The sequence below is a fragment of the Equus caballus genome, chromosome 27, assembly GCF_041296265.1.
Source record: "Equus caballus isolate H_3958 breed thoroughbred chromosome 27, TB-T2T, whole genome shotgun sequence".
NCBI lineage: Eukaryota > Metazoa > Chordata > Mammalia > Perissodactyla > Equidae > Equus > Equus caballus.
In genome coordinates this window covers 23,887,582-23,904,565 of record NC_091710.1, presented here as the reverse complement: position 1 = coordinate 23,904,565, position 16,984 = coordinate 23,887,582, and the positions used below count along the sequence as shown (strand labels likewise).

The window sequence follows — 16,984 nt, the reverse complement described above, 5'->3', positions numbered from 1 at the left end:
TCATTGAGTCAGCTGTTTCTTGGAGATTTTCTTCATTCATTTTTAGTCTTAGTTATCTTTCTTCCTCTTTCTGGAGCCATTCAACCTGTCTATCTTCGATTATGCTGATTTGCTCCTCTATGGTGTCCACATGGGCATTCAGGGAATCCATATTTTGTTTTACCTGATCCATTATATTTTCATCTCTAGTATTTCTAATTGATTCTTCATTACAGTTTCAATGTCTTCCGTGAAGTAATTCCAGAACTCTTGACTTGTTTCTCTATATTTTCCTTTACCTCATTGGGTTTTTTGATGATAGCTATTCTGAATTCATTGCCATTCAGTTTACTTATTTCAAGTAAGTCCTCAGGACATAATCCTGTGTTTTTATTGTTTTCCTTCTGGTCTGGAGCTTTTATGAATTGTTTGATACTAGAACGGTTTTTCTGCAGAGTGATATTATTCGGTTGCAATTACAGCCTGTCACCACTAGATGCAAGTTGACAGCTGTGTATTCTGAGCCCTCTGCCTTTAGCTGTGGGTTGTGGGGGGCACTTTCTCTTGCAAGCAGACCCAGGTTTCCCAATCAGCTCTATCTGGTCTCCTGTGGTCTTGGTTTGATAAGGTCACCCCACATGAAAGCTTTCACCCTGTTACAGGGCTTCCCTCTATGCTCCAAGCATGCTAGGGGGTCCTGGGTGATCCTGCTGACATGCAAAACCTCCCCCACTCCTTCCCTCATGGAGCTGCCCATGGCAGTGATCCCAGTCTTTATGAGAGGCAGTGAAGTTCTCTCTTACCTCATTCCAGCTCCTCCAAGGGGGGCTCCACCTCTCCACCCTCTGTCATTTGGCTGCTGTGGGTCTCTGAGGATTCCTGTGCTATTAGGATATTTTCTGCTGGAATATTGTTGCTCCTTTCTGTTGTACATTGGAGGGGAGAAAGTCCTCGGCAAGCTCACTCCGCCATGATGCTGACATCACTCCTCCAAAATATTTTTAATTGGAAAAAATACCCTCTCTGAAGGTTATGATATATCTGTTAAACTCAGAGTAAATTCTGGCTACTATAAATGAAGGTTGACCAACATTTGCGTTTAGGTTTTTGTATGGACATAAATTTTAATTTCTTCTGGATATATTCCCAGATGTTTGATTGCTGAGTTGTGTGATAAATATAGGGTTAGTATTTTTTAAGAATACTTTCTTCCATGGCTGTACCATTTTCATTACTTTTAGCAATGCATGAGAGATCTAGTTTTCCTAAATCTTTGGCAGCATTTGATATTGTCACAACTTTTTATTTTAGCTGCTCTAATAGTTGTATAACAATATCTGATAATGCTCTTAATTCCCAGTTTTCTAAAAGGTAGTGATGATGTACATCTTTTTTTTTTTTTTTGAGGAGCATTAGCCCTGAGCTAACATCTGTGGCAAATTCTCCTCTTTCTTTGCTGAGGAAGACTGGCCCTGAGCTAGCATTCATGCCCATCTTCCTCTACTTTATATGTGGGATGCCTGCCAAAGCATGGCTTGACAGGTGGTGAGTAGGTCCACACCCAGGATGCAAACCAGTGAACCCCAGGCCACTGAAGTAGAACATGTGAAATTAACCACTGTGCCACAGGGCTGGCTCTGATGTACATCTTTTTATGTGTTTCATTTTGCTTTGTTGGCATCTGTATATCCTCTTCAGTGAAATGTGTCTTCAGGCTTTTGCCTATTTTCTGATTATATTCCTTACTTGCTAATGTTGAATTTGATAGTTATTTATGTAGTCTAGATATCAGTCCCTTGTCATATTCTCCCATTCTGCAGCTTGTCTTTTCATTATGATCACAGGGTTTTGTTTTTCAGATAAAAATACTTTAATTTTAAGGAAGGCCAATTCATCTTTTCTTTTCTTTTATGGATCATGTGTTTGGTGTTATGTCTATGAATTTTTTGCCAAGTCCTACATCCTACAGCATTTTTCCTATGTTTCTTCTAAAAATTTTATAGTTTAACAGTTTGTGTTTAAATCTGTGATCAATTTTGAGTTAATTTTTGTATATGATGTGAGATTTAGGTCAAAGTGCATTTTATTGCCAACAGATATTTAACTGTCCCAGTACCATTTGTTGAAAAGACTATCCTTCCTTTATTGAATTGCTTTTATTTTGTGTAGTAGGTCTATTTCTGAGTCCTCTAATCTGATCCATTGCTGAATGTGTCTATTCTTCCACTCATACCACACAGTCTTGATTATTGTAGCTAAATAATACATCTTAAAATCAAGCAGAGTAGTTCTTACTACTTTATTAGTTTTTCAAAATTATTTCAGTTATTTTAGCTTCTTCAACTTTCCATTTACTTTTTAGACCAAGCTTACATATAGGCTTATATATAGCTATAAAACTTCCTGCTGGAATTTTGAAAGTCAATATGTTAAAACTATATATTAATTTGGAGGAAAATAGAATATCTATTATGCTGAGTCTTCCAGTCCATGAACATGGTATGTCTCTCCATTTGTCTCTCCATGATATGTCTACTTTGATTTATTAGATCAGCATTTTGTAGTTTTCAGTATACAAAGCCTGAATATGTTTTGCTGGATATCTATTTGCAATGTTTGTGTCCCTCCAAAAATCATGGTTTGAAACCCTAATCCCAATGCAACTGTATTTGGAAGTGAGACCTTTCAAAGGTAATTAGGTTATGAGGCTAGAGCTCTCATAAATGGGATTAGTGCCCTTACAAGAAGAGACCAGAGAGCTCGCTAGCTCTCTCTCCCACCATGTGAGGACACACCAAGAAGACAGCCATCTATATACCAGGAAGAGGGCATTCATCAAGAATCTGAAGATGCTGGCACCCTGCTCTCACTCTTCTAGCCTCAAGAATGGTCAGAAATAATTATCTGTTGTTTAAGCCAGCCAGTCTATGGTAATCTGTTATAGCAGTCCAAACTGACTAAGACACTGTCTATTTCATTTTTGAATGATTTCAAATTGTGTTTTTCCCTACAGTTTCCACACAGTCATTGCTAATATATAGAAATACCATTGAGTTTTGAACATTCATCAAGTATTCTGTGACTTTGCTGATTTTACTTACTAGTTATAGAAGTTATTTTGTACATTCTCTGATATTTCTAAGGAGACAATCATGTCATCTGAAAATAGGAAGATTCTTAGGTCTTCCTTTCTGATCTGTATGCCTTTTATTTCCTTTTCTTGCCTTGTTATCCAGCCTAGGAATCCAACACTACGTTTAAGAGTGGAAAGAGTGGGCAGCCTTGCCTTGTACCAAATCTTAAAAGAAAAGTACTCACTCTTTCTTCATTAATATCATGTTTGCTGTAGGATTTTATGGGTAGTTTTTATGATCTAGAACAAGTGTCTCTTTATTATAAGGTAACTGAGAATTTATATAATAAATTGATGCTGAGTTTTGTATGGCCCATGCACAGGAAAAAGGCCATCAATAGAAACTGTCTTTAAGGAAGATTACATGTTTGATTTACCATAAAAATACTTCAAATTAGAAATTTTAAATAATTTCAGAGAGCTAAAAGAAACCATGTATAAACAACTAAACGGATTATAATAATGATGTCTTACTAAATGGAGAACATCAATAAAGGCTTAGAAATTCTAGTATCGAAAAATACAATAAATGAAATGAACTATCCATTAGACAGGCTAAGCAGCAGATTTGAGCAGACAGAAGAAAGAATCAGGAAACTTGATGATAGGTCAATTAAGAATACACAATTTGAGGAAGACAAAGAAAAAAAATAGAAAAAAATTGAACAGAATCTAATAGACCTTTGGGGCACTATCAAGCATACCAATATACACATAATGGGAATGTCAGAAAGTGAGGAGACAGATAAAAGGACAAAAAGAATATTCAAAGAACTAATGGCCAAAATTTTCCCAAATTTGATGACTAACACTAATTTACACATCCAAGAAGTTCAATGAACTCCAAGTTGAATAAACTCAAGAGAGCCTCTCAAAGACACATCATAAGAAAACTGACATAAGGAAAAGACAAACAGATAATCTTGAAAGAAGCAACACAGAATAGACTCATCATGTATAAAGAATCCTCAATAAGATTAACATAGCTGATTCTTCCTCAGAGACCATGGATGCCAGAAGAGAATGAATTGAAATGTTCAAAGTGTTGAAAGAAAAAACACTGTCAACCAAGAATTCTTTCGCCAGTGCACAGGTAAATCAAGAGAGTTTAATACTAAACAAATGAGTACCTATTTTGGAAACATATGTTCCAGTAGTATATAAAGCAAAATATCAAAATATTGAAAGGAATTTTACAAGAATAGTGGTAATTAATGATGACTCTACTCCTCCTGCATTTCTAAATTGTATTTAATAATATGCATTTGTATTTGAATAAAAATAAAAAATAAGAAATGTTACATAATACATCATAAAATAAGTTTGAAATACTTATTATATAATTCTCCACATATTTTAGATGGAATCTGGATGTTTTGTTTAAAGGTATAGAAAGAAGATAGCAAACTCAATATTCCTGCTCAACAGCTTAGTTCCTTTTTATTAGTAACAAAATTCTACAGAAGTAATTTCATAGTATGTCATAACATCAGAAACATCACAGTTACCTGTGAGCTTAAATGAACCTTATAGGGCTTGTCTTTCTGCCAAATATCACTGTAATTTTCTGATAACATTGGTATGTCTGGATTGTTATTTTTCACTTGATAAATTATGTGCTCAAATCTTGCTGAAGATTCCAACGGCTCAATTCCATAGCTGATATTTTCAAACTGAAGGAATCCCCTGAACATGTAGAAAGCAATGATATAAAAATCCTGGAAATGATCCCATCAAAGCTATAACCTAAAATGATGTGAGAAATGAGCAATCATAGTAAGGAACATGTTTAAAGGCATTTTCTTTTCCTATTTTTTTTCAGTCTACCATTAGTAACTGAGTCACCACATCTGCCTTAGTTTTGCTCACATATTAAAAATCTAAACATAGTGAAAAGTATTTTTTATTTTCTGTATAGTAGTCACATTCATTCAAGATATATTAAGGCCAAGTACTAGCTGGGAAGCAGGACATTTGCTGAGAATTCCAGGAATAAAGTTCTTGTTCTTACAGAGGTGAGAATAAGGGAAAGCAGGTTTATAGAGTAGATACCTGAAGAGGTTGATATCTATGAAAACCACATTCAGGGAATGCCAATTTTCTGATTTTAAATGAGTAAATTCTGGAAATCAGGCAAAAAAAAAAACCCAAAAGGGAGTTAGGAGGAGTCTTTTTTCTGTGCTCTGGATCCATCTTCTTCTGATAAACTTACCACCTTCCTCCTGCCACCATCAATGATGAAAATCACTCATCCCTGCCCTGTACTTCTGAGGGACCTTCTTAATTAGTTGCTTTATGTCTGATACTGGGTGCACCCAAACTGACAGCATATGGTATGTGCCTATTTAAATAACTAATTAATGCCATTTTCCATAACTGATAGATAATGTGACAATACTTAGAGAGATGTTCTAAAGTTCCCTTTACTGAAACCATCCCCTTCTGCACTGTGTCCTGAAAATACCTCCAGTCAGGATTCCCAGATGGATTTCATTTGAGTGGACACTAAGGTCTAGCTACTAATACTACTATAAAAAGGAGGCCATCATAAAGGAAGCCTTCAGACTCGAATTCCCCTTAACCCTCTACAGTTATGTCTCCTAGCCACTAAGTTTCATTTTAAAGTATGCCCTATGTTTTCCATGTATAAATGTCCTCTAAGATGCTATTACCTGAGTCCAGAACAGATGCTGAGTGTCGCAACTGAATTTGGAAAATCTGCAATGTATCCCTGGTAATGGCAATGCGTCTGAAAACAGTATAGAAAGGCAAATAAATACATTCTTTATGAATAAAATATGTATTGGTAAACATTACAGAAGACTCAAAATGTTAAAAGAGTTGAAAATAATAAGATTGTGTACCAGATAGATTTATTAATGCAGATTCTCAGGGAAAAATGTTTTTGACAACTCTACTTTGTACCACCTAGGTGCCCAAGAATATTCTCTGAGCCTGAGTTTCATGTCTATCACATGCTGTTTCTATGTACAACAATCAACCATAGAACAGGTCATAATTATATGGAACAAAATATTTGTGTTAAATTGTCAACACGGAACAAAAATATCCCAATGGTAATGATATGTCTGCTTCAATAAAGAAACACATAATACTAAATGTCTAAGACATGTGAGTCTTACCTTAAAATATGAAGACTCAGCATGCAAAGATCCATTTTCACTGTATGCATAAACCAAAAAGTTCTGGGATAAGAATGAGCTAAGAAAAGCAAAAATAAAAAGTGTTTGAGTTATCAATTTAATATGGATGTAAACAGTAAAATAATAAAAATAAACGTGAAATATATGATTCACATAATAATGTGCTTTAATTAGAGCAATTTTAATGTGGCATACCAGTTTAAATTCATAGAACTGGTGTATCAGAGAGTCCAGGCATGGTTAACACTGGAATAGACTCCAAATCCTCTGCTAGATATTTGTGTGTGTGCCTGTTTACATCTGCAGTCAACCAATATTTACTGAGTGCCTACCATCGGACAGATCCTCTTCTAGACACTGCAATACAGCAGTAAACAAAAGACAAAACCACTAGTCTTCATGACAGTGAGGGCCACACACTGCTACCAGGTTAGATGGTGATAAATAGGCCTGGGTGAGGGAGATTGGTTGCAAAATGTAGATAAGATGGCATGAAAAGGCTCACTGAATAGACAAAGACATGAAGATAAGCCACACGGATCTGCATAGAAATGTTATCTCAGAAAGAGTTAGGAGAAAATGCAAAGACCCTGATGGAGAACTATGCTTTGTGTATATAAAGAATAGCTAGGGGGCAATGTGTCTGGAGTGGAATGGGACTGAGGATGAGAGACAGTAGTAAGAGATGCTGTCACAGAAGTAAGAAGTCATTGGAAGTTTTTGAGCAGATAAGTGATAGAATCAGACCAACATTTTAATAGAATCAGATTGAATGCTGTGTTGAGAAGCATTTGTAAGGCAAATAAGCAGAAGCAGAGAGTGCAGTTAGGCTGTTGCAGTCATTCAGGCAAGACAGGATGGTGGCTTGAACTAGGATAGGAGCAGTAGTGGAGGTCCAATTCTGGATGTATTTTTGAGGTGGAAAACATGGGACTTAATAATCCATTGGATATGGGGGAAAACAAAAGAAAGATGTCAAGGATGACTCCAGGTTTTGTTATGAGAAACTGGAAGAATAGAGTTACCATTTACTGAGATGATTGTGGGAGGATAATTTTTGGAAGAGGATCATAAGTACATTTTTGACATGTTAAGTGTCAGAATTCAGGTAAACAATTGGTTATCAAATAAGCAGTCAGAAAAAGGAATATGGTGTTCTTTGGGAAAAAATAAAGTAGAGATGTAAGTTTGGAAGTAATCAATATAAATGGTATTTAAAGCCACAAGACTGGATGAAATAACCAGGTGATTGAATATAACTAGGAAAAAACAAGATTCAAGAAGAACACCATGCAGTACTCTAAGATTGGAGAGATGAGGAAGAATCCATAAAACAAACAAAAACAACAAAAAACTGAGCAAGAGTAAGCACAACGGTGAGAGTCAAACCAGGAGTCTATGGTATTCTGGAAGCCAAATGAAGAAAGTATTTATGGAGGAGACACCGATCAGCTATACAAGATGCTGCCAATCGGTCAAGAAAAATGAAGACTGAAAGATAACTGGCATTTAGGAACGTGAGATCAGTGATGGTCTTATCAAAAAACTTTTTAATGAAGTTGGAGACATTAAAGACCAACATGGGTTTCACTGTCATGAACTAGGTGAGAACAGTCATGAATTAAGCGAGGATAATTTTCTCCAGCCTTGTTCAACTGCAAAGATGCAGGCAGACAAAATGCAGGTGTTATAAATATATGCTTTCAAAGATGCAATCAGAGAAGGGGCTGTTTGATTTCATTTATACGAAATGTTGAGAAAATGCAAACTAGGAGACAGAAAGGAGACTGTTGCCTGGAGTAGTGAGTGGAAATAGGGATTAAATGTGAAATGGCATGAGGGATCTTACGTGGGGAATGAAAGTTCTAAAACTGATTTATGGTTGATGGTTGCAACACTGCATAAAGTTATTAAAATTATTAAATTATATACTTGAGTGACTTTTATGATATATAAAACGTGCCCATAAAATTTAAAAAAATAAATATATATATAATTAATACATTCATAAAATGTATGCCACTAGTTAAGCTTCCCACCAATAACCACTTGATGTGTAACTATGTTTGATTTCACCTGAGACATGCTTAATATATAACTTGCAGTTCTTGGGTTCAATGGCTTTATACCCAATTGAAGATTTACAAATATGTAGCTTATTTCTTAATTTGAAAATAACAAGTTGGAAAATTTATAATGCAACATTGTTATAGCTCTAATATTCAAGATCTACTGAATTCTAAATTGAAAAATGGGTTGATTAAACAATATACATTATACTGCTATCCTGAATTTAAATAGCATACAAAAATATTTAAAAAGTAAAATCTAAGCTCTAAGGGAAAATCATATCTTACTGTTTTCTGAGATGCAGAGTACACGGTTTTTCATCAATTGTAATGATATAAATCACCTAAAATAAGCAAATAAAGATGATTTAGTAAATCAGAAATATATAAAGTAAAAGAGGATTTTTCACCCATGTCAAGAAAACTCACTAGATCCACTTAAAAATTAATATATTCTTCAGAATTTATTTTTCTATTTTCCTAAATAGTAATAATTTATTATTCTAATAAATACAAGACTATGATAATGAATTTAATATGTATCAATGGCTTTTTGGGAAAGAAATGAAAACTATCTTTTGAAAAAACATAATTTTAGCATTATTAATACTATATATTAGTTTTCTTTACTTAGAAAAACATACACATTTTCTAGTCAAGATGAATGAGACATGGTTGTGGGCTTACATTTTACACCAAATATAAGGAAACAATAGCACATTTATAAATACATATATGCATTCCACCATGGACACCCAGAGCCACTTAGCAATCCTCAACATATAAAAGTGTGAGGAAAAAAGACCTGAGAGATGGAAGCCAGCGAGGAATGTGCAGCTCCAGGAAGAAGACCTCTAATCCAGCAGCACTGAGCTCCAGCAGCGCTCCAGGAACAGGAGGGGGCTCTGGGGGTGTTCACAGAGTGAGTCACTGCACTATCTCCACAAAGGCAGACGGGCACCTCTCCTAGGAAATGCACATCTTCTTTTCAAGACAACCCAGTTTCAAGAAAGATCTCAGATTTTAAGCTGGAACAGAGTCTGTGCGTTTGGGAGAGGGCAGTGCTGCTTATGACTGGAAACAGCCAAGAACTACAGCGAATGCACACTCGGAAGATCAGATGCCTAATAACCCAGAACGAAGGCAAACCTTATCCCTGCCATTCCCCTAAAACGACTGTTATGTCCACAGCAGATCTGGTGCATTCTCTTGGACTGGATGCAAACAGAGGAAGAAGAAAGTCTGACAGAATCTCAACTGCAATGCCAAGTGCACACTAAAAACAGTTTCACCTTTGAGGAATGTCAACGCCAAGAAGGAAAGACAACAAATTCCACAAACGAAATGAATTACTCCTGAGAAAACAGGAAAGTGAAAGACAGGACCTGAAAATAAGGACATTCAATAGCCTTAGAGAAGTAAGAGTGGGTATTACACCCAAGGAGCAGAGATTAGGGGTAATGGAACACTATTTCTAAACATTTCTAGCACTCAGTGAGTGCTTGTCACATGCCTAGCACTATCTTAAGTGCTTTCAATGTTCTTTTAAAAACATTTTTACCCTCACGACAATCATAATTTTTATTTTGAGACAAAGAGATTAAGTGACTCTCCCAAGATAACGCATGTAACGGGTATCAGAGCTTCGCAGAAGGGCCATGTGCTTTGCCACTATATTACACTGCTAACAAGTGAAGAGCAGACAGGGATCATCGATGGAAGAACACACTGTTATGAAATTAACCAATTATAGATCATATAAATGAAAATGTAATTGTCGATTTTTAAGTAAATCCTTATCCTGAACAAGAGATTGGATATATCTGAAGCATGGATTGGTGAGGTTGAACGTCAAAGCTAAGATAGGTTCTGAGACTTAAATACAAAATGATTTTAACAGTGGAAGATCTGCAAGAACAAATAAGAGACAGAGAAGCTATTTCCAAAACTTCCAACAGCAGCTAAAAAGAATTTAAGTAAGCAAAAATAAAGATAACAAAGAGAGAGCAATAGTTAAGAAATTTACTTCAAAATTGCCTGAAAATGGAGATTTCAGTATTCTCATTTCATGTGCTCACCATGGGTCATGGAGAAAATTAAAAACAAAGAATTAACAAAAAGTGAAGGACCCAGTATAGTGAGTTATCAGAATTCTAAGGAAAAACAAAATTGAAGTAATCACATTACCCAATGTCAAGATTTTCCATACAGCTACCATAAACAAGACAGCATGGTATTGGCAAACAAACAAAATAGACACATTGACCAATGAAACAGAAAAGAGAGCTCAGAAATAGACTCACAAAAAATATAATCAACTGGTTTTTTAAGAAGGTGCAAAGGTTATTCAAAGGAAAAATGACAGTCACTTCAACTGATGGTGCTGGGAAAGTTGGATGCCCACATGCAAAATGATGAAACTCAAAACACACCTCACACCTTACACAAACATTAACTGAAAAAGGATCATAGACCTAAATGTAAAATGCAATAGTATAAAACATCTAGAATGAAACATCAGAGGAAACCTATGTGAATTTAGTGTTGGTGTTAACTTTTTGTATATGACAGAAAAATACAACCTATGAATGAAAAGTAATAACAAATTGGACTTCACTTAATTAAAAATCTTTTGTTCTAAGAAAGACAATGTTAAGACAATGGAAAAAACAAACTATAGACTGGAAAAAAATCTTTGTAAGTCACATATCTGATAAAAGACTTGTACCCAGAGTATACAAAGAACTTGTAAAACACAAGAAGAATGAAATAGACAACCCAGTTGGAAAAGGGCAAAAGATCTAAACAGGCATCTTACCAAAAAAGATATACAAATGGAAAATAAACACATGAAAATATGTTCAACATTATTTGTCATTAGGGAAACACAAATTCAAACCTCAATAAGATAATACTGTATAACTATTGGAAGGGCTAAAATTAACCTCATAATACCAAATGCTGATGAGGATGTGGAGCAACAGAAACTCTCATTCATTGCTGGTGGAAATGCAAAATGTACAACCACCTTGGAAGACAATTTTCGAGTTTCATAGAAAACTAGCAAATCTATGTAATCTTAACATACAATTCAGCAATCATTTTCCTAGGCATTTATCCGACTGATTTGAAAAGTTATGTCTACAAAAACCTGTACAATAATGTTAACAGCAGCTTTATTCATAATTGCCATAAACTGGAAACCACCAAGATGTCCTTCAACAGGGAAATGGATAAACAAACTTTGATACATCTATACAAGAGAATACTATTCAGCAATGAAAGGCATGAATTATCAAAACATGAAACCAACCTGGATAAATTTTAGCATATTGCTAAATAAAAGAAGCCAGTCTACAAAGGCTATATTCTGTATGATTTCAACTATATGACATTTGAGAAAAGGCAACACTATAGAGACTAAGCAACAGATCAGTTTCCATGGGCTACACAGAGGGAGGGTAGTACAAGTGAAGCCCAGGGGATATGTTAGGGAAGAGAAACTATTCTGTATAATTCTGTAATGCTGAATACAGGACATTATGCTTTTGGCAATACCCATAGAACTATACAGAACCAACAGTGAACTTTAATGTACGCAAATTTAAAAAAATCATTCAGAAGGTCAGGGGATCCCAAGTGAAGGGCAGACCACGACAAAAGAATCTAACTTTATTACAAAAGTATGACATTACATCACTGAAAAGGGTAGGGGACAAAATGTTCTGACCTAAGAAATTTTAGAAATAAGTGGAGATCTGTAAGACTTTATAAAGGCAAATGAAGTCCACATGGCACTAGTCTAGTTGGTAAAGTCTATTCCCACTAGTGTATGGGTTAAAAAATTCTGAAACCGCTGTCCATCTAGACTGCGATTTAGAACAAATAAATAGCTTGGTGATGGACGATGGGAGTCAGATTTCTCACTATTGGTCATGTAAGCAACTTCTGCCAAGGACGCACCAAAGTGACAGAAAAGAATTCTAGAATTGTAAATGATCTTTAACAAACTCATCCAAACAAAAGATACTTTTCTTCATGTAGTAACGCAGTGAGTTTACCACCTATGGCTATGCTATGAATGAATCACTGTAAGATGAACTTCAGCAAGAAGAAAAGTGAACTGAAAACGAAGGACAGCACGCAAGAAGCAGTGACAATCAGTGATAACAATTCCATTCCTGTCATATTAGAAAAGCCAGCACTGAATGTGCTCTTCAGCTGCAAATAACTAGAAAACTAAACACAATGAATGAAACACATGCTTTATACACTAGAAAATAGGCAGTACAACGTTGTGATCACAGAGAGAAGGGATGAAACTGAGGTGGGTACTACAATTGCCCTGGCTTTCAGTCTCAACGAACTTTCTAGATTATACTAAAGAGGAGGTATTCCCTTGACTCTATTAATGAATAAAATCATACACAGAACACATACATAGAGTAGAATTTCATGAGGCTGGTGTATTCTCCCTGAAAGGAGTTTGGCTGCATACTTTCCCAGTTGCAGCTTGAGGGTCCAGCTTCTAATCAGATAGCATGAGGGGGCTGACTGGGAAATTCCCAGTAGCCTGAGAGAGCCAGTGGGCATTTCTCTTGCCTTCTCCCCATTGGATCAATCCAACAGTAAAACTAAGTCTTCAGCTTCTTCCTGGCAGGAGTTTTTCCATACATCTAGACCCTCAACTTTTATGTCTGCCGCCTGAGGGCCTGCATCCAAATCACTTAGCTCTGAGAGCTGACAGGGCTCCGGGACCTGACGGGGCACATAGTTAGTAGTCATCTTGGAGCCTCAATAGACATGAGCAAACTCCCTGTGCTTTCTCTCCCAGCTTATTCCAACCATAAAACTAAGTCTCCAGCTTTTCTGAGAAAGGAGTTTGCCCATAAGTCTAGTGCCCCACCTGCTATAGCTGCCAGCAGAGGCTGGGTGATAAGTCACCCGGCTATGAAAGCTAACAGAGCTTGGCATTTGTGAGTCCCCCAGGACACAGCACAATAGGTGGAAGAAGTAAAACTGTCTCTGTTTGCAGATGACATAATCTCATATATAGAAAACCCTAAAGACTACACCAAAAAGCTGTTAGAACTAATGAATGAATTCAGTAAAGTTGTGGAATACAAAATCAACATAAAAAAATCAGTTGTGTTCTTACACACTAACAGGGGACTCTCAGAAAGAAAAATAAGACAACAATCCCATTTACAATAACATCAAAAAGAATAAAATAATTAGGAATAAATTTAACCAAGGAGGTGCAAAAGTTATTCACTGACAACTATAAAACATTCATGAAAAAAATTAAAGAAGACACAGATAAAAAATATTCCATGTTTACAGATGGGACGGATTAATATTATAAAATTGCCCATAGTACCCAAAGAGATGTATGGATTCAATGCAATCCCTATCAAATTCCAATGGCATTTATTCATAGAAATCGAAAAAACAATCTTCAGGTTCATATGGAAACACAAAAGACCCTTGTAGTTAAAGCAAACTTGAGACAGAAGAGCAAAGCCAGAAGCACCACACTGTCTGATTTCAAACTATATTACAAGGTTATCATAATCAAACAGTATGGTATTGGCATAATAACAGACACATGGACAAAAGAAACATAAAAGAAAGTCCAGAAATAAAACTATTCATAAATGGTCAGTTAATTTTCAACAGATTCCAAGAATACACAGTGGGGAAAGGACAGGCTCTTCAATAAATTGTTTTGGGAAAACTGAATATCAACACACAGCAGAATTAAATTCATCCACTATCCTACACAAAAATCAACTCACAATTGATTAAAGACTTGACCATAAGATCTGAAACCATAAAGCTCCTAGAAGAAAACAAAGGGGAAAATCCACATTAGTCTTAGCCATGATTTTTGGACTTGACACCAACAGCACAAGCGCAAAATAAAAAATAGAAAACTGGGACTACATCAAACTAAAATATACCTGCAGAGAAAGGAAATAATCAACAAAATGAAAAGGCAAGCTTTTCATTATGGCCTTAGAGATTGGGAGAAAATATTTGAAAACCAAATATTTGATATGTATCCAGAATATATAAAGGATTAATATGACTCAAAAGAAAAAAAATAATTAACCCAATTAAAATATGGGCAAATAATCAGAATAGACATTTTTCCAAAGAAGACACATGGACGGCCATGTGGTATGTGAAAAGATACTCAACATCAGTAATCATCAGGGAAATGCAAATCAAATCATGATGAGATATCATCTAACAACATTTAGGATGGATATTATCAAAAAGACAAGAGGTAACAAATGCTGGCCAGTATGTAGAGAAAAGGAAATACTTGTACAATGTTGATAGGATGTCAATTGGTACAGCCATTATGGAAAACAATATGGAGTTTCCTCAAGAAATTAACAATAAAACTACCATATGATCCAGGAATCCTACTTCTTGGCATATATCCAAAGGAAACAAAATCACTATCTCAAGAGACATTCATACTGCTATGTTCACTGCAGCATTATTCACAATGGCCGAGGTATGGAAACAACCTAAGTGTCTGTCAACAGAGAACAGGTGAAGAAAATATGGCATATATATACAATGTAATATTATTAAGCCTCAAAAAAGAAAGAAATTCTGCCACTTGCAACAACAGGGATGAACCTGGAGGGTATTATGCTAAGTGAGACTCGACAAATACTGCATGGTGTCACTTCTGTGTGATACCATCATCAGATTGCCACGTAGGATATACACACACAGGCTACTCATACACTTGTACAAACTACATCAAGACAAAGAATCAGATTGACATAAAAAGTGCTCAAAAAAATCATATACACAGGCAGAAAAAAATACATTAACTATTTTCAGAGTAATACTAAGGATGGCCTGAGACTTTTCACCAGAAAATATGCAGGAACAAGATAAAAGATTTACATGTTTAGAGGCTAGCTCTGTGGCTGTGGTTAAGTTCATGAGCTCCACCTCAGTGGCCCAGGGTTTTGCTGGTTCGGATCCTAGGTGAGGAAATGGCACCACTTAGCAAGCCATGCTGAGGCAGTGTCTCACATAGCACGACCAAAAGGACCTACAACTAGAATATACAACTATGTAGTTGGAGGCCTGGGGAGAAGAAGAAGAAGAAGAAGAAGAAAAAAAAGAGAAGATTGGCAACAGATGTTCACTCAGGTGCTAACATTAAAAAAAACAAAAAAGATTTACATGTTTAAAGTGAAGAATTAAAAAAAAATAAGAAATCCCTACAAATCCTGAGAATTTTCATCAAGCACAAAGGTACACTAAAGGAAAATTTAAAAGATCTTCTTCAGGAAAAAGAAAAACAATATTACATGAAGCGTGATCACACAAAGTAGCAAAAAGCACCAGGAATATTAAAAAAGGGGATAAATATGTAATTTTCTTCACTTGAAATCTAAGGATAATTTACAATTTAAAAGAAAAATAATGATACATTCAGGGGGTTATAACAAAGGGAGAAATACAATGTATGACAACAGCACAAAGAATAGGAGAATGTAAATAATATATCATTTATAAATTCTACATTATGTAACATTGTATTATATTATTTGAAGGTAAATCTTTGATAAACAAGATCCAAATGGTGAAACAATGATCAATCACTAAACAGAAAACAGGAAAAAAAAATTGAAAGTAACAAGGAGTATCAATGAATATTCAATAATTCACAAGAAGTTAAGAAAGGCGGCCTTGACTCAAACCCACCCACTCAACAAGTTCCTGGGGCAAACCGTGCAACTGTCTTTGCTCTGCAGACGATCAGCTCTGCCTGTCTAACTCTCCGCTTAGCATTGTTGGGCTATGCAGCTTCTAGGTATTCTTTCCAGCCTTTATGATCAGGCAGGACTCAGAGCTACACTCAGCACTGAGCTGGGCTATGACTCAGCTCTCCTGCCCGGACAGAATGGGAGGGCCATCTCCTAGCAGCCTCCCAGCTGTTCCCATTCAGGCTTTCTGGTCAGGAGAGGCCAGGAGCTATACTCAGCAATGGGCCAGGCCACCAAAAACTGTTAAAGCTAATCAATGAATTCAGTAAAGTCACAGGAATACACAGTTAAAACACGAAATCATTGCTGTTTCTACACATTAACAACAAATTATCTGAAAAAGAAATACAGTGGTCTCCCGTTGTCTGCTGTTTCACTTGCCATGGTTTCAGTTACCTATGGTCAAGTGTGGTCTGAAAATAATGCTACATCACAATGCCCACATTATTCACCTCACTTCTTCTCCTCACGTAGGCATGGTATCATCTCACATCATCACAAGAAGAAGGGTGAGTACAGTACAACAAGATATTGTGAGAGAGAGAGAGACCACATTTCACATAACTTTTATTACAGTATACTGTGATAATTATTCTAGTCTATTAGTTATTGTTAATTTCTTACTATGCCTAATTTATTAAACTTTTTCATACCTATGAAAAAAACATAGTCTATATAGGGTTTTGTAGTATCAGAGTTTCCAGCATTCACTGGGAGTCTTGGAATGTATCCCCTACAGATAAGGGAAGACTATGATAAAGAAAAAGATCCCATTTACAATAAGATCAAACAAAGAAATAATCAGGAATAATTTAACCAAGCAGGTGAAAGATC

At 35.8% G+C, this 16,984-nt stretch overlaps 1 protein-coding gene across 9 annotated transcripts in view; it reads right to left on the bottom strand.

The window, feature by feature from the left end:
• Nucleotides 1-16,984, bottom strand: part of ADAM18 (ADAM metallopeptidase domain 18) — a 184,960-nt gene that overhangs the window by 157,032 nt on the left and 10,944 nt on the right. For 7 of the 9 annotated variants that reach the window (XM_070253030.1, XM_023630507.2, XM_070253027.1 and 4 more), the window contains exons 3-6: nucleotides 8,634-8,689; nucleotides 6,256-6,334; nucleotides 5,785-5,861; nucleotides 4,621-4,798 (exon numbers count right to left, since the gene is read on the bottom strand). In XM_070253030.1, the coding sequence (XP_070109131.1) occupies nucleotides 4,621-4,798; nucleotides 5,785-5,861; nucleotides 6,256-6,334; nucleotides 8,634-8,689 (390 nt within the window). Of the gene's footprint in view, nucleotides 1-4,620; nucleotides 4,799-5,784; nucleotides 5,862-6,255; nucleotides 6,335-8,633; nucleotides 8,690-16,088; nucleotides 16,535-16,984 lie in introns of those variants that run through there. The other 2 variants (XM_070253031.1, XM_070253032.1) reach the window with 2 other exon arrangements.